We start from the raw sequence: 27653 nt of genomic DNA, 5'->3' as shown, positions 1-27653 counted from the left end.
AAGAAAACTTTTCATTCCTATACCTTCTTTTTAGAGCACAGAAAATGTTTTTCATGATATTAACATTTCTAAGGGAAAACAATTTTTTCCTCAGACATATCAACAGACACAAGAAGTTACTGATCTATTGCTACTTCAGGAGTTGATGCTAAACAACTCAACTCAGACAACATTTACTAAATGCTGGAAACCCAGGATGGATGGGCACTGTGCCTTGATGGGTCAATTCCACTGCTTGCAGCAGCTGGTACTCACTAGCCTAAACTTGTCCCAACTCCAGTACTGAACTGGGCTTGTCAGTTCCATATTTCTAAACAGCTTTTGTTCTGTATTCCCGAGAACCTGGTTTTTTGATAGATAACATCATATGCAAATATGTTAAGCAAAACTATAAAATTTCTTATCTAAATTATAAGGCCCATAGCTCCAGAAAACCCTTAAAATGGATAATTGTAAGTTATTATACTCTCGTCATCTATTGAAAAACCGATTTGGCTAGAACAGGACTTTTGACTTTGCTCCAATAATACTTATATTCTGCTGTTTAATAAACCTCTAAGCACACAAGGAATGTTGAGTGCACACCCCCCCCAATACATACACACAACAGAAAGGAAGGGGCAGCCCCAGGCTAAGAACAAAAGAATAGCAGAAAAACGGAAGTTCTTTCCAACATGATTGCATGCTCGTGAATATAAATTATCTATTGTGTTCAGAATAGTCTTATTGCTTTTGTTACCCAGCCCAGGCAACTTGTAAGAGCCACCAGTGTATTCCTAAGCTATGTTGAGTAGACAGCTTGGTAAGTGACTGTGGACCCAGGGCACAGCCTTTTCACTTTCATAGCTGGATTATCTTTCTTCTACCCGTGAAGTACTCTGAAGCACAAATATGTTTTGACAGTTTACAGCCAGATTAATGACTTCATCTCCTTTTTTGCTAATAGTTGATTATGGCATTTAGAAAAAGATTGAAGTGATAAAAAAATCCAAGTTTTAAAGTGCAGCAGATTAGTTTTTAAAATTCTATTGTGCCAAAAAATAAATGGCAAATAAAAATATCTCTCCATTGAGTTACATGACATTATTTTTTAATTTGAAAAATAATTTCCTGAGTGTGGCAACATGAACATTTCAATCATGCCCTTCTGCTCCCATACCTTGTACAATTATGTTTGCTGTAGCTTGAACAGAGCCTTGATCATTGTTGGCGTGACAGGTAAATCGACCATGATCCTGCAGTGTGATGTTCTGCAAGTAAAGTCCTCCGGAAGTAGCCAGGTGCCTGGATCCATCCAGCGCCTCTCCATCGCCCCTGGTCCAAGTAATATGGGGCTGTGGGTGGCCAGAGGCCATACATTCCAAAGTTGTGCTGGTGCCAATTAAAACCTCTGTGTCCTGGGGCTGGATTACAAAACTCGGCTTGGCTAAGGGTTAGAAGGGAACAAAACAAAATACAGCTAGTAGCAGTTAAGAAAGTTTATTTACTCTACATTGTGGGTTTTAGATTATTGTTATTTCAAAATGCCCTTGTACTAAAAAATTATATGCATCCATTAAATTCTGAAATAATTAAATCTAAAATAAATTAAATCTGGATTTGATATAAATACACAATCTTTTTAAAAAACTGCTTGCTTTGATGCCATGTTGTATCATAGACCCTGCTATGTGCCCACTTACTCCTATTTTAGGGACTAAATGTTCAAAGGTTCCCATTGAAAAAACCCCTTTCTGAATTCCCCTGCAGTTAAGGGTGTTCATGTGACACGGTTCTGCCAATGAGATGTCGACAGATGTCATTGGGAAGAGTTTCCTTCCCAAATAAAGGGGCAAAGACTATCTAGTCATTGCTCTTCCTTCTGTTTGCTATCTGGAATTCAGGCATGGTTTGGGTTTCAGGAGCCACCTTGTGACCAACATACCCTGAAGACTTGAGATAAATTGATTTAATCTAATTCAATGGTGAAGGTTTGATTGAATTTTAACAATACTGAATGTCTTAAGTATGCTAGTAAAATGTTACATATTGGAGAGATATAAAGATGCACAAGACACATTCCTTTCCTCGTATGCTCATGCTTTAACTATGAGGACAGAGGACAAAACATATAGTCTGTAATAATACAATATACTTTGGAAATCATTATATTAGAGTTAGGTGCATATTTATCCTGGAATAACTCTTGATTCAGCGCCATTTTCTCTATTCTGTTGATCACTACCTTACCCATGCGACCACTCTCTTCTGCACCATTGCCACAGCCTGCTAACTTCTTCATCTTGCACTAACCTCCTGCTTCTTCTCCAAACTGCTGCCGGAGAGATCTTAGTGTAAAAAAAAAAAAACATCTAATTTTGATCACTCTTAGGTGCAGTCATGAATAGCCCGAATGACCTGACTCTACCTCCCGCCTCGCCAAATCTCATGTAACTCCCAGCTCTTCGTGTGTATCCTCTAGGCATCAAGAACTTCCATGTCTTGAATGTGCCCTGCTTTGTCTTCCCTTACTGCCATTTCTGCTAAAATAATGTTTCCACCCTATTTATCTGGCTTTCCCCTACTTGTCCTTGCTTTCTGCTTAGATGTCACTGAATGAACACAGCTTTCCAAGACTGCCCCAAGGGCTCTTCCTCTGTCAGGGGTGCTGGAGCTGGGTCTTGAGAACCAGCTATCAAATGATCAGAATTTTGCAAGCTGGTTGTTAAGCATAGCCATTACTAAAAATTAAATTATATAAACTTACAACTAAATAAATCTCATTAATATCAAATATAAATTCTGAAATTCATCACTTCTAATGATTTTACATTTTACTGTTATCTAGAGTCTTGAGCTTATTTACATCGATTATGTCTTCATGGTGGAAATGTTCAGTGTGCCATGTCAGTAACTTGAAATTGCCCATGGTGGGATTATTTATATCCCAGAAAAATGGCAAATGCTGCAAATCAGGGCTTCCTTTTCACTCCTCAGAGCCAGTTTTTAAGCATTTACTAGCACATAACTGTCTTTTATGCTTCTATCCCCTCTCCTTACCCATCACAAAACTTGTCATTTTGGTGAATTATGGCTATCGCCTATCAGACTATAGACTCAGTAAGATGAGGGACGGTGTCTCACTATTTCCATCATCTTAAAGAGGTATTAATAAAAATTCGTCACAGTTATTGCGTCTGGTTTATATAACCTATTGAAATTATCACTCCTGGAAAGTTAAAGGAGTGTGGTTGCTAACTATGCAATCTTCAACAGCTATTTCAGCGGGCATTCAGTGAATATTTGCTGAATAAATTAATTATGAATGAATAATTGAATGAATTGTTAGAAAGGATGGTATTCCTGCTTTGATGCCACCATTTCCCTCAGCTTCAAGATGCTAGGTCATCTTCTGAGGAAGCTGGATGGGTAATTCACAGGAGAATAGCAAAGTCCCAGAACAGCATCCATGGTGACCAGAAAAGAACTAAGGCAGGAAATTAAAATAGCCTTGCAGAGAAAAAAATTCAGGAGCCTGCGTGGTGGCACAGGCAGTTAAGCTCACACATTCTGCTTCAGCCACCCACGGTTCGCCTGTTCGGATCCTGAGTGTGGACCTACACACCACTTGTCAAGCCATGCTGTGGCAGGCGTCCCATATACAAAGCAGAGGCAGATGGGCATGGATATTAGCTCAGGGCCGGTCTTCCCCAGCAAAAAAAGAGGAGGATTGGTGGCAGATGTTAACTCAGGGCTAATCTTCCTCAAAAAAAAGAGACAAAAATTCAAGTTTCTCCAAAAGAAGATTAGGAAGTGATAGACAATGCCAAATTTTTCACTTTTATTCATTACATAATTTAAAGAAGCAATATAAAGTCATTTTCTAGTGCAAATAACTACTGGATAAACTGATGCATTTACATTAAGTTCAATCAGGAAAAAAAAATTTACCTGGAAGACTGGAGTAGCTGAGCATGGCAGTCTGCATCTTGACTTCCCCAGCCACGTTTCTGGCCACACACTGACATTCACCTTGGTCGGACTCTTGAGTGCTCCTGATCATGAGTGTCCCATCAGCAAACAAATTAAGTCGAGCATCATCTCGCAAGTCCAATGAATGGCTGGAAGTATGTTTTCCATCCATATTAGTTAACCCAAATCATTTTTAAAATCTTAACAAGACTGAAAGTATAGGATTTTATAAATATTTTTCATGTATATTGACTTGTTAATTTTTTATCCAAGTTTGTTTGAATTTAAATCCAAGTTGTCTTTTCCCATTTCTGAGGTTGTACCCTGAACACAGATTTCCAGTCAAGACATGATGGAAGGGAAAGAGGTTTAAATGCCCTGCCTTCCAGGGCAGCGTGAATTTAGACACTAAAGCAGTCTCTCCTATAGGAAGGGTACTGCAGCACATTTTTACATCCCTGAATTCCTATTTAAGAAACAAAAGGAACCATCAGATAGCCATATGTAATCTTTTCACCTCTTTTCTGTGAGTTGTTCAGTACACTTTCATATTTTGTTAAAGTATAAAAGAAGTATTCATATTCAAACCAATACAGCTCAAAGCCAAGTACAATTATATGACTTAGCACTAAATGTGCACGCCCCACCTACCCAGATAACATCCAGTTGTTGGATATTAGGCTCTCTTAATGATGTGTACCATTTTGGAGATACTAGGAAAATGCCATTTATCAATTTAAATAGAAAACCCAATGAGTGCAAGTAGTGATGACTGTAATCCAGAAGGTTCAGACATGTACCATCGCATTACATCGATAATCACAATAAAAAGAGTGCATATGTGGGTTATTTTTAGCAGTAAATACAAAGCTGCTGACACGTAAACATAAGTTGGAAATTTTTACAGAATTTTTTTTCTGGTCAGGGTTTTTTCCCCGCTTAAAAATATTTAATGATCATGTGTGAAGAGGAGTATAGATGTTCACAGGAGTATGCTTAGGGCTAATGAGTGTATTAGGCACTAAAAAGGAAATCTAACTCCCTATCATTCATCACTCAATAAACATTTACTTAACACCTACTAAATATCCTCCACCAATAACATCCTTAATAGAGGAAAACGTCCATTGAGAGAATCTCATTTCTCTCCTTTTAATTTGTTTGTTTTATAACAAAGTCAATGGATTCCAGGTAAACATTTGTCTACTAATTTCAAAATTGCCAACAATGAAGAATAATAATGTAGCCTATTCTCATATATGTAAAAACTAAAGCATGTTAAAGAAATAGAGAATCACCATCCTTATTTAGCAATTTTTTTATCATAAAAGATAAAGAAGCAGACAATGGTCATGTTTCACATTTAGTTTTTTAGAGTGGAGCAGAAGAGAAGACAGGACAGACAGAGGAATACCTTCTTATTCACCCATTGAAAAAGCTTTTTTGAAGAAAAACTACCAATTAGTCAAATGAGAACTTCAAGCTGTCATTTTTGAAGAGATTCACTTCACGAAAAACAACATTGCTTTTGAATGGACAGCAATGCAAGGCACAAGACGAACTAGGTGCTGGATATTCCTGTAAGTATAACTGCCAGAGCTGCTCAGTGTAAGTTACATGGAATGAACATCAGAAAATATGTTTTATTTTCTTTTTTAAAGATTTTATTTTTTTCCTTTTTCTCCCCAAAGCCCCCTGGTACATAGTTATATAATCTTCCTTGTGGGTCCTTCTAGTTGTGGCACGTGGGACGCTGCCTCAGCGTGGTTTGATGAGCAGTGCCATGTCCACGCCCAGGATTCAAACCAACGAAACAATGGGCCACCTGCAGCAGAGCATGCAAACTTAACCACTCGGCCACGGGGTCAGCCCCAGAAAACATGTTTTTTAAAGTGCCCAAATTCACGTCTCGTTTAATATTAAGCAATTTATTTTAAACATAGTTCTAAAATCATCTAACATTGAACTCAACTAAGATTATTTGAAAAGGAACATTCCAGCAAATATGGTATCACATCTTTTCTGAAGATAATTTAGTTTCCTTAAAATTTGTTCTAAGTTGGGGCTGGCCCAGTGGCGCAGCAGTTAAGTTCGCACGTTCCACTTCTCAGTGGCCTGGGGTTCACCAGGTCAGATCCCAGGTGCAGACATGGCATTGCTTGGCAAAAGCCATGCTGTGGTAGGCATCCCGCATATAAACTGTAGGAAGATGGGCATGGACGTTAGCTCAGGGCCAGTCTTCCTCAACAAAAAGAGGAGAATTGGCAGTAGTTAGCTCAGGGCTAATCTTCCTCAAAAAAAAAATTGTTCTAGGAGATTCCATGTTGATGAAATTTAGGGAGAGTAGCATGCTCAGAGAGCATGGAAGGTCTGTGCCCCTTCCCACATAATTTCCCTCTGTAGCTCTCCCATCTGGCTGTTCCTGAGTTATATCCTTTTATAATGAATGGGTTATCTACCCCTTGTCAGATACTTGGAACACTGATAGACAGACACAGCCCCTTCCTTCCTGGATGAAGTCTTGTAAGAAGACAGACTAGTAGCAACACAGCATTTGTCCCAGCCTCCATGTGACAGAGAATTCAGACAAAAAGAAGAAGGAGGAGAAGGAGAAGGAAGATACATGTATATGCATTACACACAGAGAATTAGACTAAATGTGGCAAAAAACCCCCCAAAACACTTGTTCTAAAACCTTGAACCCCAAAATATCAAAAGTTACCAGATGTCAGATAATTTAGCTGGATACAAAATCACAGAAAACCAAATTTGTTTCCTTAATATCACAAATATAGTTCATTACCTTCTAGCTGATATAACATTGTCATTTTAATTGTTATACATTTGAAAGCAATTGGAAAATTAGCTAGAAATGAAGATTTTTATCTCTGACTTTCAATGTTGAAATCATAATGTACCAGGTATAGATTTCTTTTTCAAACCTGTTTGGGAATCAATACAATTCTTAATCTGAAATCTCATAATTTTTTTTCATTTCTAGAAAATTCCTAGTTGTTATCTCTCCAAACTTTTTATCACCTCCAGCTTTTAATTTCTAACCTCTCATACTGGATATGTCCTGGACCTTTGCATTATAGACTCCATGTATCTTAACCAGTCTGAAGTCTACTTCACTCCAACAAATCTACCTTCTAATTCTCTAATCCTACTTTTGCTTGTGTCTAATCAGTGCTTAACCAATTCCTCTAAGGACCCTAAGTCAGGATAGAGGTTATTTCCAGAGGAGGAGAAAAGGGACAGCTAGGTAGCTCCTAATGAATTGACAACATTTTTTTCTTGGCCTGATTTATGGAAATGGATGTTTATTTCAAATTATTTGCTATACTATACTTTGTTTCACACACTTTCAGTGTATATGTTATCTTTCCATAAAAAAAACTCAACCACAAATAATCAGCAAGTTAAGACTTGTTAATGTTAAACATTTCGTGGCATAAATTCTTCCCTTTCATCTTTAATTTTTCCATAAGAAATGGTTAATATTTTAACAGACATTTCCACCTATACTTCATCTTTCCTTCATTTTATTGTTTCTTTTTCAATTTCTTTGTTTTCTTTTAAGTACATCTTAGCTTCTTTAGTCACTATATTTAAAACCTCTATGTCATAAGTTCCATCAGGCAATATGATTTTTCACTTGTCCCTTTCTAAATACTTGTCAGTATCTTTATAACCTTGAACGCATAATGACTGCATTTAAACTTTCAGAAGGCAGAGTAAGCAGTTTTAAGACATTATAAGCAGCGATTTCTGTTTCTCAAGTACTCTTGAACATTCTCCAGATGCAAATAAATTGGAGTATTCTATCAATTGAAGTCTTTCTCCTGGGCTAGATTCCAAATTTAATAGTATTCATAATTGCCTTCTTTCCAAGCTATTTTTAACCTACACTTATAAGTTTTCTGCAAGAATCAAAAATGTATTTTACAAGCATGTCTGAGTTTCTGACTACCACTAGAAATCCAAATTATATACAAAAAGCACATCAACTATTTATTATATCTCTTAGAATATTTTATAAATAAAAGGGTAAAAATTCAGAGTTGATTATACACATAACAGGAGAAAATCAATGAAATTTTACACAAGAATGGAAGAGACATGCAAACCATGCTAGTTAACAATCATGTAATTAATGATAGTATAATTGTCCAAGTACTATCATTGAATTATATCAAGTATATAATTCATTTTATATATCTATTTTATGTTACTGTCCCATTCCTTTTTCAGCTCTTTTATTTTAACTTTTTAAACCTTTGTAATTATTATTTAATTTTACATTCACAGGCTTTTAGACTCATAGATTCTGTATTTTATCAAATAGTACAATGAGAATAAAATAAATGACTGGTATTTTAAATAATGTTGCATATTCTTTATTGCCAATTCACTTACATAATCATATACTGATTTACTATATGAAAGTTGCAACATCAAATATGAAATATCAGTTTGAACCTAAAATAATGAAGATGGAGTTATATCAAATTATATTCAGATTTTAAAACATACTAGTTTGTTATTAATCCAAAAATTTCCTTCTAAAAATAATATAAAATTCTTTTAGTTACTTGCACAATCATTGATGTCCCGAAATATACAATTTTTAAGTCCTCTAGATTCCTTGGGTATGTCAAAAAGTAAGAGTTAAAGAAATGTTTATCTCCAAGAAATTTTCATAATTTAAAAAATTCCATCTCTAGATAAATGAGCTGAAGTAAGAGAAAAGGATTACTGAAATCGGAAAGAGAATAGCAACACATGCCCATGCTCAGTATTTACTTGTTATGTATCCAAATAATCTGAGGTTTAGGGTTTCCTTCAGCCCAGCAAGTGAAGTAGACAGTATTCCCTGACGTTACCTCTACGTCTTGGGGCTCAAAAGTAATTCGAGGACTCTCTGGAACAAAAGAATTATTAGTATATTTTTTAAAGATACAAAATTATAGCATTCTAAGATACTGCTGAGAAAGAGTTATAGATAATTTCAATTTCTTTCTATGTTAAAGTTTTACACATCGAAATGCATTTAGCCAGTGATACATGTACCAGTTTAGACATTAGACTTATATTTGAAAGAATCACTGCCGAAAAGAATCTCCAATGAATTAAATTAAGTAAATGTCCTGGTGCTTTTATTTCTAATAGTTCAAAACAACCATATTTATGGAAGGAGTTTGATTTTATGGGTCGATATTTCAAACCAAGTTTGTATTGAGTTTGCAATTTTGCAGGCACTCTCCCTAGACAAATAGTCATCTAACTACCCACTTCACACAATTTATAAGAATTCATATGTCTAGACCTCAAATCTGGTTGAGCAAAATTGCTTATCACTATGAATGAATGATCTCATTCTCAAATAATAATAGAGAGGTAAAACATGGAAACATTTAAATTATTTTAACAAGGAAGTGGAGTGATTGATTTTTAATACATCAGACAATATTATTGAATTTAAATTATAGAGAAGAACACACAAAACGGAATTTCACTTTTCTATAGCAAATTTCACATAATTCTCTTTAAACCTTTCTAAATGACAAAACTCTTCTTCTTGTATTTGCATCATCTGAGATTTCCAATCATTAACAAGTTACCATAACTAACACGTCTGGAGAAAATTACATAGATCTTTAGTAATCTTATCCACTTCCTTAAAATTCCTTATAATCAACATCTTGGCTTTCCCCTATTTAGAAAAATAGTTTTGTTCATTTATGTATTTATTTTAAAAAATGACTCAACATTTACAGTGTGTCAGGCATGATGCTAAGACTAGTAATGAAGCAGTGATCAAAACAAAGTCTCTGTACTTATGGGATTATAGTTTCATTGAAGCAAATGAAATTAAACAAACACAACAATGGATAATTACAAATTGTGATAAATGCAAAGATGAAAAGTTAATGATGTTCAGTGTATGTGTGGTAGTGAGGAGGTGGGTAGGGAGGGAGATTAATAAAGTTTTTCCAAATAAATATTTAAGAAGAGGGCTATTAAAAGAAGAGATGCAAGAAGAATGTTGGAGGCAGAGAAAACAGCATGTTGACAATCCTTGAGTCAGAAAAAGCTTAAGAACTTCTAGGAACTGAAAGAACATGGGGATGGCTAAATACCATGAGTAAAGGGAAGAGTAGAATGAACTGGGGTTGGAATGGGTAGCCCAAGGCTGCAACATATAGGAAGTGTTGACCATGTGAAGGACACGAAATATGTTATGATACACTTGCATTTTATTTTAAGGCAGGGAAAGCTATAAAAGGGTTAGAGCAGAAGAATGATGTAATCAGATAGGTGTCTTTGAAAGAGCTCCCAAATATAATAGATTGGAGAGAGAGAAAAATGAAAGCTGGGACATCAGTTAGGATGTAATATATTCCAGGCAAAACTCGATTGTGCCTAAAGTAGAAGTTGGTAGTAAATGTGGAAGAAACTGACAAATTTGAGACTTACTTGGAAATAGAGACCAACAAGTCATTTTTCTTCTCAATCTGGATGGAATTGAATTATATTAATATAATTTTTCAAATTACCTCTTTAGAGAAATTCAAATGCTGGCTGTCCGTGAATGGGGCATTAGAAAGCAAATTTCTGCTAAACTATCATCTGAGTAAGTTTCCAAGGAGCCCAATTATCATACATGCACATACACATGTGCATGCATACAGACACACACACATATATGTACATATGTCTTTATATTCATATATTCATATTTAAGGTTATATATAGGAATAGATAAATTAGATAAATAAGTAGATAAATATTCTCTTATTTATATTAAAAGCTTTAAGAGAATTGAATAGTATCCTAAGAGGACATACTCACTATAAGGATATCTGATAGCTTTGTCAGAATATGAATATATGCTTGATAAATCAAACGTTTGTATTATTTTAAAATATGTAAAGATATATTAAAATAGGTTTTCATTACTTGAGTGATACTTGTGGTCTTATTTTATGTGAGAAAAAAACATTTAGTAGATTCGTTGAGTGTTTTTCCTAGTGGTGAATATTAGCAATTATTTCATCTAAAGTTGAGAAATCTAAATCATTGATTACTAATACTAAGTGATACTGAGGTATAAGCGGAGACTTTAATGCTAGTCACAGTGTCCTGTGACCTTGTTGAAAAATAATTTTCCTCAGTATTTCTCCTTTGAAATTATGGAAATTGGATTAAATGATCCTCAAAGACTCTCCCAGCTTTAACAATTTATGATGATAATAACTTCCTTAAGTAAAAATGCAGATAATGAAAGGGAAATTGATTATACTTTTAACCAAATACCTTAAAAACATTTTCTGATAATATATTCTTCCAAACTCAACATCACACAATAAGCCTTTATAAAAAGAGGACAAACAGACTTTTCGCTTTTGTACGCACACAGAAAATTACATACCACAGGTGAATTCCTCTACTGTTACTGAAGCTACTGAGCATCCCTGGAGCCCTGAGCCTTCTGGGATACTCACACGTAGCAGCAGCCTGCGTACGGCCATTCCGGGCATAACTTTGCAAGAGTTCCCCAGCCACACTAAATCACAGTCACAAACTAGAGCGTTGGAATCCAGACGTCTAGGCATGCAGGCAAGAATCCCAACTGTTAACAGTGACTATTAATTTCTCCTTTGAATCTTTTGAGTTAAAATACTTAATTTCATCTAATCTACCTCCTCTGTCACATTTTCGACTCCAAGATTTCTAATTACCAACAAACAAATGAAAACAAATGCTTACCTGGTTGCATATTTTGAACAGAGTAGATAAATTTCTATATTGACAATATCTTTGGAAAGCACTCTGAGAGTCAAAAAGTGGTTTCCACTTAACAGGCACCATAGTATTTGATTATAAATAAATAATTGTAAGATAAAACAAATTGTTAGAACTAACAATTAAAACTATACATACTGAAGGGGGGATTAGGCTCACATGTGTGGTGACAGACTATGGACTATAATTAGTTTTTGGGTGGGGAACATGTAATCTTTTATTTTATTACGAAGTACATCTGAAAGTTATATAATGTTATAATCCAATGTTACTGCAATTAAAAAAAAAAACAAAAACAAAATTATACATGCTGAAGGTTACAGTTCTTTTAAATTTTAAAAATAGAGAATTTATATTTAGTGGTGGTGGTTTTCTTTAACTTTTTCATAGCGATTATTTAAGAGAAGGAGTAGAGGCTTTCTTGCTCAAAGGAGACCTATAAATGCGCTGTGTATGATCCATGCCGCTGCCCCAGATGACTTGCTCTTTCTCTTGTAAATCTCCTTGACATCAATATGGACAGGCATGCATTCCCTGTGCTCTCAATTTTCCCTAAAGGACAGAGGCAGAACCCTTTTTATTTTATTTTTTTATACTAAAAGGGCTGGCAATGCCGTTACAAAGCTCTTCATCTTCAACTGTCTCTTGCAGACTGTGACCGGAAGGCCCTTTACATGTCCTTGAGGTATTTCCTAATCTAGGAGCAGATTATTCACTTTCGCTAAATTTTACTATATTTTCCTAATCTTTCCCAGTATTTTTTCCTCATGAAATAAAACTGATAGATAGACAAAGAGAATTATGGTATATATCTCCATTCTCATCAAAAGATACATAGCAAAAAGGCACAGGAGTAATAAATTATCTCTTTCATCCATCCCAAGGGTTAAAAAGGGGGCACTAACTCTATGGAATTCACAAGTCTGTCTACAGTGGTAATTAGGTCACACTCTATCCAGAGATAAAACTCTATCCAGTGATAAAACGACAATATGAGCATATTTATAATAGTGATAAAGGTTAAGTTGTTTAAATTTTATTGTAATAAGTAATGCGTTATGTGACTTAAGCAGAATAAAAAATGCTATAATTTTTAATAATTTGTATAGCAAGTCCTTAAAAAACATTTGAGAAAACAATAAACAAAGGAATCACTTTGCATGTAAATTAAGACATCACCCAGTTGTTTTAATTTGAGTTTTTATTAATATCATGTTATTGGAACAATGAAAGTTTTTTCTAAAAGTAAAAAAAACAACCATGCTCTTCTCCAGATTTAGAATTTAGAGTACTTCCAGAGAACTATATATTTTTAAATAAATTTAAGAAGATTTACTGTCTGATGATTTAGTGAAGTATATCGCAGATGCTTATAGTTCATACTAAGTTATATTGTATTTAAATTGTACTACACTAAAATGACACCTATATTTGGCAGCATTAAATGGTTAAATTAAAGAAAAAAATCTCACACATTAAAAAGTTACTTAATGGTATAGATTTTCTTTACTTAATGCTTCCATCAAGACTTCAAACTAAGCTGAAAAAATAAAACCAGGGCTGGAACAGACAATACTTTCAGCCGTGTCTAGAGTGATGTACAAGACACAAAAGTTTGCTAGCACTTGTTCAGGAAGATACTGATGAGTTCAGTGTCCTTGGCTGTTTCTTGTCACTGACTGATTTACTGTATCAGCTACTTGGTTAAAAATCTACTCAATATTAATGAGTCCAAAGTTCACTCATCTGATTTAAATTTTGAGTTTAATGTCTGGTAATTTTATCAAAAGCAGTCTGTAGTTGTTAAATATTAACAAGTAAATTCTCTCTTCAGTATCACCATGAGATTTCTCTGAGTTGAACACAAGCACATACTTGTGATGTCAGTACAAATCAATAGGGAACATCACAGACACTGGGCCCTAACAGTTGGGAATGTTCCATTTCCCTGATGTCATCATCGCTTCTTATCAGCCCTCCATTAATCAGTGAGCCACATCTTCCCTTATGTATACTCATGGTTGTGTGTTTTAGTAACAACTGAGCACAAGATTCAATTTCTTCTTTTCATTACTGTCAACTTCAATTAAGATTTTCATCCATAGCAAGGATACAAAACATGAAAAAAACAACTAAAGGATATATTTTTCACTTAGTGCTTGAAAAACTCCTTTGTGTTTGGAAAAGAACCCATAGTATGAGAACTAGATTTTTATTAAAAAAAAAATCTGTTTGGGAACCCTTTACATATAGAGCATTTCCAAATTTATGCTGGGAAAGTATTGTTTGAAACATTGCCTATAATTTAGAGCCATGAATTTTGAAAAATAAAAAGCTATAGAGTAAAACAATAAGAAAAGTGGGTTATCTTAATCTTTGTTAGACCACACTAAATATTAATAGCACACTGTGCTTAAAATAATTCCCATTTTACTGTTTTCCATTTTGAAAATGCTCTTATATCAAATATCACACCAGGTGTGTTAAATAAAAGACCACTGCCTTTTGATAGTATTCAGTCAAGAATCACAAGCTTAAAATAATTATTCACTGAGGCCTATTCACTGCTCGGTGGGTAATTTCAAAGGAAAAAAAGAGCCAGGTAAATTAATCTTTTCTGTTTGAAAACAGAGTAATATATCACCTGTACTTACATAATCCCTTTCATTTAAAGATCCAAAAGCACTTTTTAGAAGACATTTTATTCATTTTCCCAGTATACTGTGAGGAATATGGCTGTCATGAGTTAGAAATGACAGTGGAGAAACCCACATCAGGTGTCACACACAGACCCCAGCAATGACACAGCAAATGTGACCCACACAGATTCCTCTGACTCCAGGTGCTACCAGCGAATTGACACTCCCCCAGTTGTTGAAAGAATTCATTGTGGAAGATGGAATTTATTTGATAGTAGATGTAGCTTATTTATTAGCCCTCAGTCACTTCCCCATATACTGATTTTCTTATCTAAAAGACAGTCTGCATGGGCACAAGTTTGAGGATTTGGAATAACCAGGTGCCAGTGTCCACCATCTCAGACTGATCAAGATCTCATGAACCCTGGGCCAGGTTGCTCAAATCATCTGTGTATAAGTTTACCGTTACCATAAACGGTCAGCTACCGTCTACAAAAATAGATACTTTATCAACATGACATACTAACAAAATTATCTTAAAAGTGGCTTAAAACATTTGAAGTACATATAGCACATGCATATAAGATCCATACTTGTACATCACTGTAAGTAGGGCCTCCCTCAGCTTCTTTACTAGTATTTATTTCTGTGTGTTTCATAAATAGAGTGAATGCTGTTTCATTAAATGTAAGAGGTAAGAACAAAAAGCTATTATTGATACTTAACAAGAAAACATAATAGAAAATAATAGAAAAAACTAAGAGCTTTAGCATGTCAAGACATTTTGAGAATCTTAAAAGCCAAGAATGATACTCAAATAGAAATCTATATACAGAAGAAACACTTAATGGGAGTTATAATTGCAAATATACGAAAACAGTGACTCTAATCATAAATGATGTAACAAATCCAAGAAGAGAGAGAAGGCAAGTAAAAAATAAAAGATAATATTCCTCCCACTACCAGAATAAAGCTTGCTATAAGCTTGTTACAAAATGTCTTGGCAGTTTTCATTTCCCAGATATGATTAAAAAACAAGAATGTTAAAACAACGAGATACCACTACACACCTATGGGAATGGCCAAAATCCAGAACACTGACAACACCAATTGCTGGTGAGGATGTGGAGCTTTAGGAACTCTCATTCATTACTGGCAGGAATGCAAAATTGGTACAGCCACTATAGAAGACAGTTTGGCAGTTTCTTACAAAACTAAACATACTCTTGTCATACCATCCAGCAATCATGCTCCTCAGTATTTGTCCAAAGGAGGTGAAACTTATGTCCACTCAAAAACCTGCACATGTTGGTAGCAGCTTTATTCCTAATTGCCAAAATTTGGAAGCAACCAATATGTCCCTCAGTAGGTGAAGGGATAAACTGTGGTACATCCAGACAATAGAATATTATTCAGCACTAAAAAGTAATGAGCTATCCAGCCATGAAGAGACATGGAAGAAACTTAAATGCATATTACCAAGTGAAAGAAGTTAATCTGAAAAGGCTGCATACTAAATGATTCCAACTATATGACATCCTGAAGAAGGCAAAACTTTGGAGACAGTAGAAAGGTCAGTGCCGGAAGTTAGGGGGAAGAAGGGATGAATAGGTGGAGTACAGAGGACTTTTAGGGCAGTGAAAATACCCTGTATGATATTATAATGATGGATATATGTCATTATGCTTTTGTCCAACCCACACAATGTATGCCACCAAGAGTGAATCCTAATGTAAACTATGGACTCTGGGTGATTATGATGTGTCAACGTAGGTTCATCAATTATAACAAATGTACCTCTCTGGTGGGGGATGTGGATTCTGGGAGAGGCTGTGCATGTGTAGGGGCAGGGAGTATGTGGGAAATCTTGGTACTTTCTGCTGTTTTGCTGTCAACCTACAACAAATTTAAAAAATAAAGTCTATTAAAAAAAACAAAACAAACAAGAATGAATGTGCGTATTATTCCAAACGGCTGTGATGTGACCAGTTCTTACAAGTAAGAAAACTTTGGCAGAAAAAGAGAACCATCAAGCAAAACCTTGCGGGTCTGAGCACAGTCAAAGAGCACAGCCGAGAAGAAATGACTGTGAGGCAGTGCCTTGGGTCTGCTGTGAGAACTGCCAAGAAAGTGGGGAATATGAACTTGCAAAACTGGACTAGGACTGGATGAATGCCCTCTTGATTATTCACGATCCTTTAAGTGCAAAGATTCCAAGCATCATTTCCAGGCACCAATTAAGCACAAATTTATTTCCCCCAGTGTTCTGATTTTTACTTAATCTTAAAATTCCCATGCTCACAGACGTGATCTGGGCACACAACATCAGAAAACAGCAACAAAGTGGCCTTCAAGGCAGGTGAGAGATACACCTTTGTGATTTTTCCACTATGTGCTCTCCAACCAGCACCGAGAAGCAGGACATTTGACCTTAACCTGATAACTGGAATTTATATTTGTGTACTGAGGGAAAAAAGAACCAAAAAGAAAATCATCAACAATGCAGTAGTATACACACAGATCAGGGTGAAGAGGCAGATCAAAGACAGATTCACAGGTGCAGAAAATTGAGGCAAACGGAGCCTATGAGAGGACCGGTACTGGGAATTCCCTTTTGTTATGTTTAATGTAGGAAGAAGTGAACTGTACTAGTAACTGGGGTGACGAGGGAAGACTTCTGAAGCCTAGCCAGAGGAGTTAGACTTTCTTTGGAACTTCTCAAGTCTCTTTTTTAATAAAAAGTTAAAGGAAAAGGAAGTCTTGGGAGACTTTAGATTTGACCAGCAAGGAAATAACTGAGAACCGAGGAAAACTTCTATCTTCAATATTCCTTTTGAATGTCACTTCTAAGAGAATACATGAAAGCTCGGTAGACTATCTGTGTCCTCAATCACTCTGCAGTTAAAAAAACCGTTTCCTCCCTAATGCACTAGAACTGACTGATCTTTCATGGCAAAAGGAGACGAAGGCAAAACATTGTCTGGGATTTATTTATTTTGGAGAAAATCGTACGGAAATCATTTCTGTGTTTATGCACTTGCTTTCACTTACAGTCTCTTTAATGAATCCAGATGAGAAAAGCTCCCAGCTGGGATTTTAGATAATTTGTTATTATGCAAAAATCCAAAAAATAAAAGATAACTTTTAATCACAATGCAGTAATGATGAGTTTAGAGGACAGACTTTTTTTTTTTTACCTAATTGTAAATCTAGATACATTTAAACAAGTATTTCAGTGAGAAAGGGTGAATACAAAGCAGAGTGTCATTTATGCAAGCATTTGTTTTAAAGATTTACATATATGTATCTGCCACTGTATTGGTATCTTTTCGTAGGTGGTCTTTTGAATTTTTTTTGTTTTGTTTAGTTAGAGATTACGAATGCTAAAGAGAAATCACAAAAATAAGATTTAAACATATAAGAAACCAAAGAGGACAATGTATTCATCGTAAAGAATGGCACAATAAAAGTAGACTGCAGGGGCCAGTCTGGTGGCATAGTGGTTAAGTTCTTGTGCTCCACTTTGGCGGCCCGGGGTTCACTGGTTCAGATCCTGCACCCAGACCTACACATCGCTCATCAGGTCATGCTGTGGTGGCATCCCACACAGAAGAACTAGAATGACTTACAACTAGGATATACAACTAGGTACTGAGGTACTGGGGCTTTGGGGGGAAAAAAAAGAAGGAAGATTGGCAACAAATGTTAGCTCAGGGCCAATCTTCCTCACCAAAAAGTATACCTTAAAAAAAAAAAAAGCAGACTGCAGAAGCCTGCAAATGAATCATGATAGACTGGATACTGTGGGTGGCAACCCTTTGTCCATCTTTCAGCTTACTGGCCATTGCAGTTTTGCAAAACTAGTCTCACTTGGTGCTGCTGTGGTCGCTGGCTCAGCTAGCTGCTGGCCTGCTCCCTTCAGACTTACACCCATGTCCTGCCCAGGACAAGATGGCAGAGAAGTGCCTTTCCCAGGCTTTGTTGCCCACAGCTTCCTCTTCCTCTTTGGAATCCGCCACAAGAGGCGATGGAGGGAGGCTCTGGAGGACAGCAAGAGGCAGAGGAGACCCAGGCTGCAGTGTTTCTTCCCTTCCTTCCCCTTTCCAGTCCTGCACTGGTTTGGGCTCCCGCAGCGCTGCCCTGGCCACACCTCCCCCTCCCGCTGCGACTGGAGACATTACTACCAGAGAAATCATCAGCTGGGGACAGTTAGGTTGCCAGCACCACTGAACGCACATTCCACAAAGAGCACGTCTATGAAGAGAGGAGCAAACAACAGTCTATGCAAAACAGAGGAAAGGTCTGTGCCATTTATGTCCTGAGACAGGAGGAAATGAGCGTAAATAATCAAATTATGTCTAGAAAATGTTAACAGTTAGCTACATCCAGCCTCTCTCTGAGTCTTATTTCATGACTAGCATCCCTGTCTCAAAATTAAATAAGATCATCTGACCATGTTTTCTTATTAATGCTATGTTTTTGGCTTTATTTTACCTGTTTTATCTCTTAGGGGTTAAAGTAAAGGCTCCTGTGAACAGGAGGCAAGATCTTTTCCTGGTTTTGCAAACTTGATGCACATTTGTGTAGATACAAATTTTTCCCTGATCCTTTCTATTTTGAATCCTTGTACTCATCTTTCCCTGCTCCACCCAATTCATCAAACTCAGGAGGAAAGACTAGAGAAGAAATAGTGAAAAGTTAGGTTAAGACGGGTGAGCAGATGGAAGTCACAGGGTAATTCTCATTCCCCACCGTAAGCCCTCCTCCATTTCCGTGTCTCAGGGAAGATTAGAATGGAATTTCATGATAGAGAAATAGCTTGTAGTACGTTGCAGCTAGACCTTGGGAAAAGTCATATCATTTGGACAGTTCATGCTTACTTTATTTTTGCTAGGCTACAAGCTTATTTCATTATTTTACAACTAGTGTAGTTCAATGTGATAACAACAGTAAACAGGTTACTGTTCATTCTCTTAACATATTTAAAAGGCTGGAAATTACACCCATAATCGGAGATTGAAAGATGTTACCTATTTTCCAAGTCACGTAGACCAGAATTAATTGTTTAACAGGTGAAACAAATCAAGAAAAAAGGACATCTCCATCATCTCAGATTTTGAAGCAGCGTATGCAAATACTTAAAAATCTTCATCAAGAATTTTTCTTAATTTTGCACAAATGGTAACAAAATGTACAAACTGATGTTATTTCAACATTAGTTTATGTCATACATGTTATTATGGTTCCCGAATCAGATATCACTGCTACTATTATTGCTATAACTATTTGTTTCTAAGCAAATTAATCTCTCTAAGTCTCAGTTCCTTTATCTATAAAATGGGGACTTACTATAATAATAACTATTATTATTTATCTCTTAGACCACTATCTCAGTGACAGCGTTAACAGAGTAGTACTGTGTCATCAGTACTGTCAAGCAGGGGGGCAAATTGTTTGCCTGGACTTTCTTTTTTCTCGTTCTTCTTTTCAACTTCTGTGAAGTTAATCTTCAAACTGTTTCTACAATGTATTTGTTGATTTCTGCCTGTAGAAGTATCACTTTGATACTCCTAACAACAACCTAAAAAGCACTTCTTCCTGTTTTGGAAGGTCTGTATAATTGTTTGCTGCTGACCTCTTCTATCAAAGATTGTTGGTCAAAAAAATAATAGTTTAGCAGAATCCACTGCATGGAAATTAACCAAAGACGGATCTCTTTTCTGTGACAGAAATATAACTGTTATCAAAAAAGCCAAGCCATGAATGAGTTTTTTCAAGATAAATGTCCTGAGAAGGGAAGAAAAGTGAATATTCTACCTGAAATTCAAGCTGGTGTTTCAAGATACATCCACTGGAAATCTAAGAGACTTCTGAGAAATAGAGAAAATGATATTCAGCTCCTACTCGAGAAAACGTCTTAAAAAAGCCTTGGCTTAGTGAGGTGTGTGCCTGATAAAGAAGATATTTTCCAGACTGGCTGGCTCCACGCAAGTCCACGTGCTGCTTCATAAAGCATCCAGTGTGATGTCGTTTGGAGCCTGTATTCTCCCCAAACCAACAAAACCAAATGTGTTTTCAGGCACCATGAGTGTTCTTTCTGGGTACAGAATACCAAAGTTTTCTTTTCCCTGTATTTCTTTCATTTTTTCAAGACAGAATCATTAAAGACTTCAGAAGAAGCACAGAAAATACTGTGGCTTGATGAGGTTGGTATGCACATAAAGATAAATACAAGGAGCCAACTTTACCAAGAATGTCCATAGTCTCACCAATTTGCAAGTGGCATTGGAGAAAAATGATAGTTGTCAGGTTCTTCAATACCAATCATGAATTATTACACAAAACGTCAGATTTCTGTACACTTTAACAGAGGCATTATTGCAATTTTCTGCCTGTGCATCAAGCTCTAAACCAGCTTGAATATTTCATCCCATGTGGCTTCACCAAATGTGCATAAATTCCTTTGTTTGGAGATGTAATAATAAATAGTTTATGATGTTTAAAGATAAGACTTATCCATTGGAGAAGAATCTAATTTTGGTAAATGATGTTCAAATCAAGCCTCCTATTCATAGGAAAGATGAAGATTCAGATCTTCCCTTGCCTGTTTTGGCATCATGCCTCCATTGAAGAGAATGTTCCCATCCAAGTGAGAGGGGTTGTTGATATTTATGAATGTAACACAAGGGGGCTTTGATCAAATCCCATCAATAAGGAAGGATTCTAGATATCCTGCTGCTGCTGCTGCTGAGTGCACATCGCTCGAGGATGCGCTGGCACAGGCACAGTCATGCTAAATTTGTTTAGACTGAGAAACACCTTAAGAGAATAATTTAATTTTAATATTTAAATATTATTTCAACTAACAAATTTCAAAGTTATAGGGAGAAGAATTCTGATTCAAAATAGTGAACTGGGCATACAAATTTGCCTCATTCTCTTTCAGGACTACACAGAAATAACAGCCCAGATGGTCAATACAAATAAATAAGCCCATAACAATCAAGAGGACAGAATGTGGAAGGCCACCAACAGAGAAGAGATTTCAGCAAATTCTGGAAACACATAAAATGCATGGGAGAGGGTTGACAAATGAAATCAAGAAAGCTGCAACCCAGAGAAAACTGAGGCAGGAACAGTCTGATGGTTTGGGTGCAAAAACACCAGAGAGAGCAGAGAGCAGGAGTGAGATGTGGGGCTGAAAACAGGGGTTCATTAAACATGTGGATGGAGAAACACAATTAATTGGTAGCTGCCACCACTATAAGGACGCCTACTGCTAAGAGGAAAAAATTATGTATATAATTTGTCTTCTTCATATATGTTCTTCTCTAAAGAAATTGATCAAATTGATACAAGAAAAGTAATGGGTTTTGTGTGGAGCTAGAACTCAAGAGAAAGCCTTTCTCATTCTAGTGTTTGGGAGGAGAAATCTGCCATTTTTCTACCCAAGTGTCCAAACTAAAATTCCCACCAAGGGGAAATTTTGCATAAAATGGACCCACCTACAGGAGAGCAGGGGAAACCTGACCACCTACTCAATATTTTCAAATATGAATAGACAGTCAAGGTTCACAAAGCAGAGGAGTTTAATCAGAACCATGACAAAGAAAGACCACGACAAAAAGAAAGGAAGCTAACTCCAGAATAAGCAGGGAAATTCAAAGAAAAAAGAAAAAAATAACAGAACAGATTATGATTAACATATTCAGAGGTCTTTCAAGAAATATGTGCATATGTATTTACTCAAATAATAGGAAGAAAATCAAAAATTAAAAGCTTTGTTGTTAGCCAATTCTCCACGCCATAAAGCTCATTCATGGATTCTAAGATAAGAACCCCCTTGAAGGCAGAAAATTTATTTGTGGAAATAATAGAGGAAAATTTTCCTAACCTGAGGAAGGAAACAGACATCCAAGTTCAGGAAGTACAGAGAGCCCCAAACAAGATAAGCCCAAAGAGGCCTACACCAAGACATATTATAATCAAAATGTCCAAAAGTAAAATGCTGAAGGGACTTATTTAAGTGGGAAAGCAATGACTACAAATAGAGATAAAAAAAATTATCAAAAACAACAACAAAAAACCAGGCAATAAAATCACTTGTAAGGTAAAAGTATAGTAAAGGCAGCAGATCAACTACCTGTGAAGATAATATAAAGGTTAAAAGACAAATGTACTAAAATCACCTATTTCAGTGATAAGAGGGTAATGGATAGACACACACTAAACAAGAGACTATATATGATTTGAAAAACATACAATGTGGGAGGAGGGGAGTGAAAAAGTAGAGCTTTTAGAAAGAGATCAAACTAAAGTGTCTATCTACTCAATATAGACTGCTATATGCATAGTATATTAAATAGGATCCTCATGGTAATCACAAATCAGAAACATATAACAAGCAAGGAAAAAAGTAAGACAAAAGAAATCAAACATATTACTAAAGATAGACATCAAACCACAAGGGAAAAGAGCAAGAGAAAAAGAAAGCAACAGAGAAGAACTACTAAAACACCCAGAAAAAAAAGTGACAAAATGGCAATAAATACATACTTATCAATAGCTACTTTAAATGTCAATGGACTAAATGCTCCAATCAAATGCCATAGGGTGTCCAATTCGATGAAAAAACAAGACTCATGTATATGCTGCATACAAGAGACACACTTCACACCTACAGACACTCACAGACTGAAAGTGAAAGGATGGAAAAAGATATTCCATGCAAATGGCAGAGAAAAGAAAGCAAGGGTAGCAATACTTATATCAGACAAAATAGACTTTAAAACAAAAACTGTAAAAAGAGACAAAGACAGGCACTACATAATGATAAAGGGAACAATCCAGCAAGAAAATATAACACTTGTAAATAGCTATGCACCCAACATAGGAGCACGTAGATATATAAAGCAATTATTAACAGACATAAAAGGAGAAATAGACAGTAACACAATAGTAGTAGGGGACTTTAACACTCCACTTGTACCAATGGATAGATCATCCAAACAGAAGATCAATAAGGAAACACTGGCCTTAAAGGACAAGTTAGACCAGATGGACTTAGTAGATATATACAGAACATTCCATCCAAAATCACAAAACACACATTCTTTTCAAATGTCCATGGAACATTCTCCAGGATTGATCACATATTACACCACAAAGCAAGTCTCAATAAATTTAAGAAGATTGAAATAATACCATGCATCTTTTCTGACCACAAAGATATGAAACTGGAAATCAACTACAGGAAGAAAACCAGAAAAGCCACAAAAATGTGGAGATTAAACAAAATGCTACTGAACAACGATTGGGTCAATGAAGAAATAAAAAAATTCCTGGAGACAAATGAAAACGAAAATACGACATGCCAAAATCTGTGGGATACAGCAAAAGCAGTTCTACAAGGGAAGTTTATAGCAATTCAGGCTTACCTCAACAAAGAAGAAAAGTCCCAAATAGACAATCTAAAAGTGCACCTAAAGGTACTGGAAAAAGAACAACAAACAAAGCCCAAAATCAGCAGAAGGAAGGAAAAATAAAAATCAGAGCAGAAATAAATGAAGTAGAGACTAAAAAAAAAAATAGAAAAAATTAATGAAACCAAGAGCTGTTTCTTTGAAAAGATAAACAAAATTGACAAACCCTTAGCTAGACCCACCAAGAAAAAAAGAGAGAAGGCTCAAATAAATAAAATCAGAAATGAAAGAGGAAAGATTACAATGAACACCTCAGAAATAGAAAACACAATAAAAGAATACTATGAAACGCTATACACCAACAAATTGGATAATCTAGCAGAAATGGATAAATTCTTAGAAATATACAACCTTCCAAAACTGGACCAAGAAGAAGCAGAAAATTTGAATGGACTGTTCACCAGTGAGAACACTGAAACAGCAATCAAAAACCTCCCAAAAAATAAAAGTCCAGCACCAGATGGCTTCCCTGGTGAATTCTACCAAACATTCAAAGAAGTCTTAATACCTATCCTTCTCAAACTTTTTCAAAAAATTGAAGAGGAGGGGAGGCTTCCTAACTCCTTCTACAAAGCCAAAATTATCCTGATACCAAAACCAGACAAGGACAACACAAAAAAATAAAATTACAGGCCAATATCACTGATGAACATCAATGCAAAAATCGTCAACAAAATACTAGCAAATCGAATACAACAATACATTAAAAAGATCATACATCATGATCAAGTGGGTTTCATTCCAGGGATGCAGGGATGGTTCATCATCTACAAATCTATCAATATGATACACCACATTAACAAAATGAAGAATAAAAATCACATGATCATCTCAATAGATGCAGAGAAAGCATTTGACAGGATACAGCATCCAATTATGATAAAAACTCTAAATAAAATGGGTATAGAAGGAAAATACCTCAACATAATAAAGGCCATATATGACAAACCCACAGCAAATATCATTCTCAATGGAGTAGAACTGAAAGCTATCCCTCTAAGAACAGGAAGCAGACAAGGATGCCCACTGTCACCACTCTTATTTAACATAGTATTGGAAGTCCTAGCCAGAGCAATAAGGCAAGAAAAAGAAATAAAAGGGATCCACCTTGGAAAAGAAGAAGTGAAACTGTCACTCTTTGCACACGACATGATTTTATATCTAGAAAACCCTAAAGATTCCACTAAAAAACTTTTAGAAATAATAAAGGAATACAGTCAAGTCACAGGATATAAAATCAATGTACAAAAATCGGTTGCATTTCTATACACTAACAACGAAGTAGCAGAAAGAGAAATTAATAATACAATCCCATTTACAATTGCAACAAAAAGAATAAAATACCTAGGAATAAACTTAACCAAAGAGGTGAAAGATCTGTACACTGAAAACTATAAAACATTGTTGAAAGAAATTGAAGAAGAAACAAAGAAATGGAAAGATGTTCCACGTTCTTGGATTGGAAGAATTAACATCGTAAAAATGTCCATACTTCCTAAAGCAATTTATAGATTCAATGCAATCCCTATCAAAGTTCCAACAACATTTTTTACAGAAATAGAACAAAGAATCCTAAAATTTATATGGAACAACAAAAGACCCTAAATAGCCAAAGGATTCCTGAGAAAAAAGAACAAAGCTGGAGGTATCACACTCCCCAATTTCAAATTATACTAGAAAGCTATAGTAACCAAAACAGCATGGTACTGGCACAAAAACAGACACACAGATAAATGGAACAGAATCGATAGCCCAGAAATAAACCCACATGTTTATGGACAGATAATATTCGACAAGCAATTGGTGTTGGATAAATGGTGTTGGGAAAACTGGACAGCCACATGCAAAAGAATGAAAGTAGACCATTCCCTTACACCATGCACAAAAACTCAAAATGGATTAAAGACTTGAATGTAAGACCTGAAACCATGAGACTTCTAGAATAAAACATAGACAGTACGCTCTTTGACAGTGGTCTGAGCAGCATAGTTTCAAGTCCCATGTCTGACCGGGCAAGGGAAACAAAAGACAAAATGAACAAATGGCACTACATCAAACTAAAAAGCTTCTTCACCACAAAGGAAACCATCAACAAAATGAAAAGGCAACCTAACAATTGGGAGAAGATATTTGCAAACCATGTATCAGATAAGGGGTTAATATCCAAAATATACAAAGAACTCATACAGCTCAACAACAAAAAAACCCAACAATCCAATTAGAAAATGGGCAAAAGATCTGAACAGAGATTTCTCCAAAGAAGATATACGATGGCCAAGAAGCATATGAAAAGATGCTCAACATCATTAGCTATCAGGGAAATTCAAATCAAAACTACAATGAGGCATCACCTCACTCCGGGTCAGAATGTCTATAATTAACAAGACAGGAAACCACAAATGTTGGAGAGGGTGTGGAGAGAAGGGAACCCTTGTTCACTGCTGGTGGGAGTGCAAACTGGTGCAGCAACTATGGAAAGAAGTACGGAGTATCCTCAGAAAATTAAGGATAGATCTACCATATGATCCAGCTATCCCACTGCTGAATATTCATCCAAAGAACTTGAAAACACAAGGGCATAAAGATACTTGCACCCCTATGTTCATTGCAGCATTATACACAATAGCCAAGACTTGGAAGCAACCTAGGTGCCCATCAAGGACGAATGGATAAAGAAGATGTGGTATTTATACATGATGGACTACTACTCAGCCATAAGAAATGATGAAATCTGGCTATTTGTGACAACATGGATGGACCTTGATGGTATTATGCTGAGTGAAATATGTCAGAGGGAGAAAGTCAAATACCATATGATCTCAATCATAAGTAGAAGATAAAAATGACAAAAAAACCCACATAGCATTGGAGATTGGATTGTTGGTTACCATAGGAGAAGCGGGGAGCGGGGAGTGCAAAAGGCATGATTAGGCTCACCTGTGAGGGGATGGACTATAATTAATTTTCGGGTGGTGAACATGATGTAATGTACACAGAATTCGAAATATGATATACATCCGAAAATTAATTAATTAATTAAAAGAAATAAATAAAAGAACCCCCTTGATAACAGCAAGGCCTGCCACCACTGCCGTGGGGCTGCTGAGGGCTTTCAGATCTCCTCAGGCAGCAGGAGTGTCCGCTTCCCGTCTCTGCAGTTCTCAGTGCCACTGTTTGGTAAGAACACGCAGCTAGGGTTTCGAGAGTCATAGTGGTTCAGTAGCTGTCTTGCTACACAGGAGGAAAGCAATGCTGATTCAGGAGCAAGATTTCCCCCAAAACTGAAGTTGGTGCCTCTGGTTTTTTGAGGTTGTTAGTCATCGTGACGTTAAACCTTGACTTTACCAAAGTGGAACTCTCTGTTTACACGTGTTAGAGCAGGAAAAGGAGTGCAGCATGCTTCCCCACCTGCTTCCTTGTACTTCAACACGTGCCTCCAGCAAACAAAGAAACAAAACCAAACAATGCAATTGTAGGCATTATAATTCTTACACTTCTTTATGCAAATAAGATTGGAGTACCCACATAGGAAAGTGGTTGACTAGCTCTTTTTATTTTATTTTTTTTAAGATTGGCACCTGAGCTAACATCTGTTGTCATTCTTCTTTTTTTTTTTTTTTTCTATTTTTTCCTTCTTCTCCCCAAAGCCCTCCAGTACATAGTTGTATATTCTAGTTGTGAGCGTCTCTGGTTGTGCTATGTGGGATGCTGCCTCAGCATGGCCTGATGAGTGGTGCAAGTTCCGGGCCAGGATCCAAACAGGTGAAACCCT

At 36.1% G+C, this 27653-nt stretch overlaps 2 protein-coding genes across 2 annotated transcripts in view; both read right to left on the bottom strand.

The window, feature by feature from the left end:
• Positions 1–1133: 1133 nt before the first annotated feature.
• LOC139085139 (probable oxidoreductase PXDNL) lies at positions 1134–4267 on the bottom strand. The gene is made up of 2 exons (XM_070630936.1): positions 3931–4267; positions 1134–1426 (listed from the first exon to the last, which is right to left on the bottom strand). The coding sequence occupies exons 1-2, from the start codon at positions 4121–4123 to the stop codon at positions 1134–1136; spliced, it is 486 nt and encodes a 161-aa protein (XP_070487037.1). The 5' UTR covers positions 4124–4267.
• Positions 3963–27653, bottom strand: part of LOC139085064 (probable oxidoreductase PXDNL) — a 311563-nt gene continuing 287872 nt past the window's right edge. The window contains exon 5 of the mRNA XM_070630618.1: positions 3963–4100. The gene's annotated coding sequence lies outside the window, so the exon portion shown is untranslated. The remainder of the gene's footprint in view (positions 4101–27653) is intronic.

The sequence above is a fragment of the Equus przewalskii genome, chromosome 8, assembly GCF_037783145.1.
Source record: "Equus przewalskii isolate Varuska chromosome 8, EquPr2, whole genome shotgun sequence".
NCBI lineage: Eukaryota > Metazoa > Chordata > Mammalia > Perissodactyla > Equidae > Equus > Equus przewalskii.
This window is presented reverse-complemented; position numbering and strand designations above follow the sequence as displayed.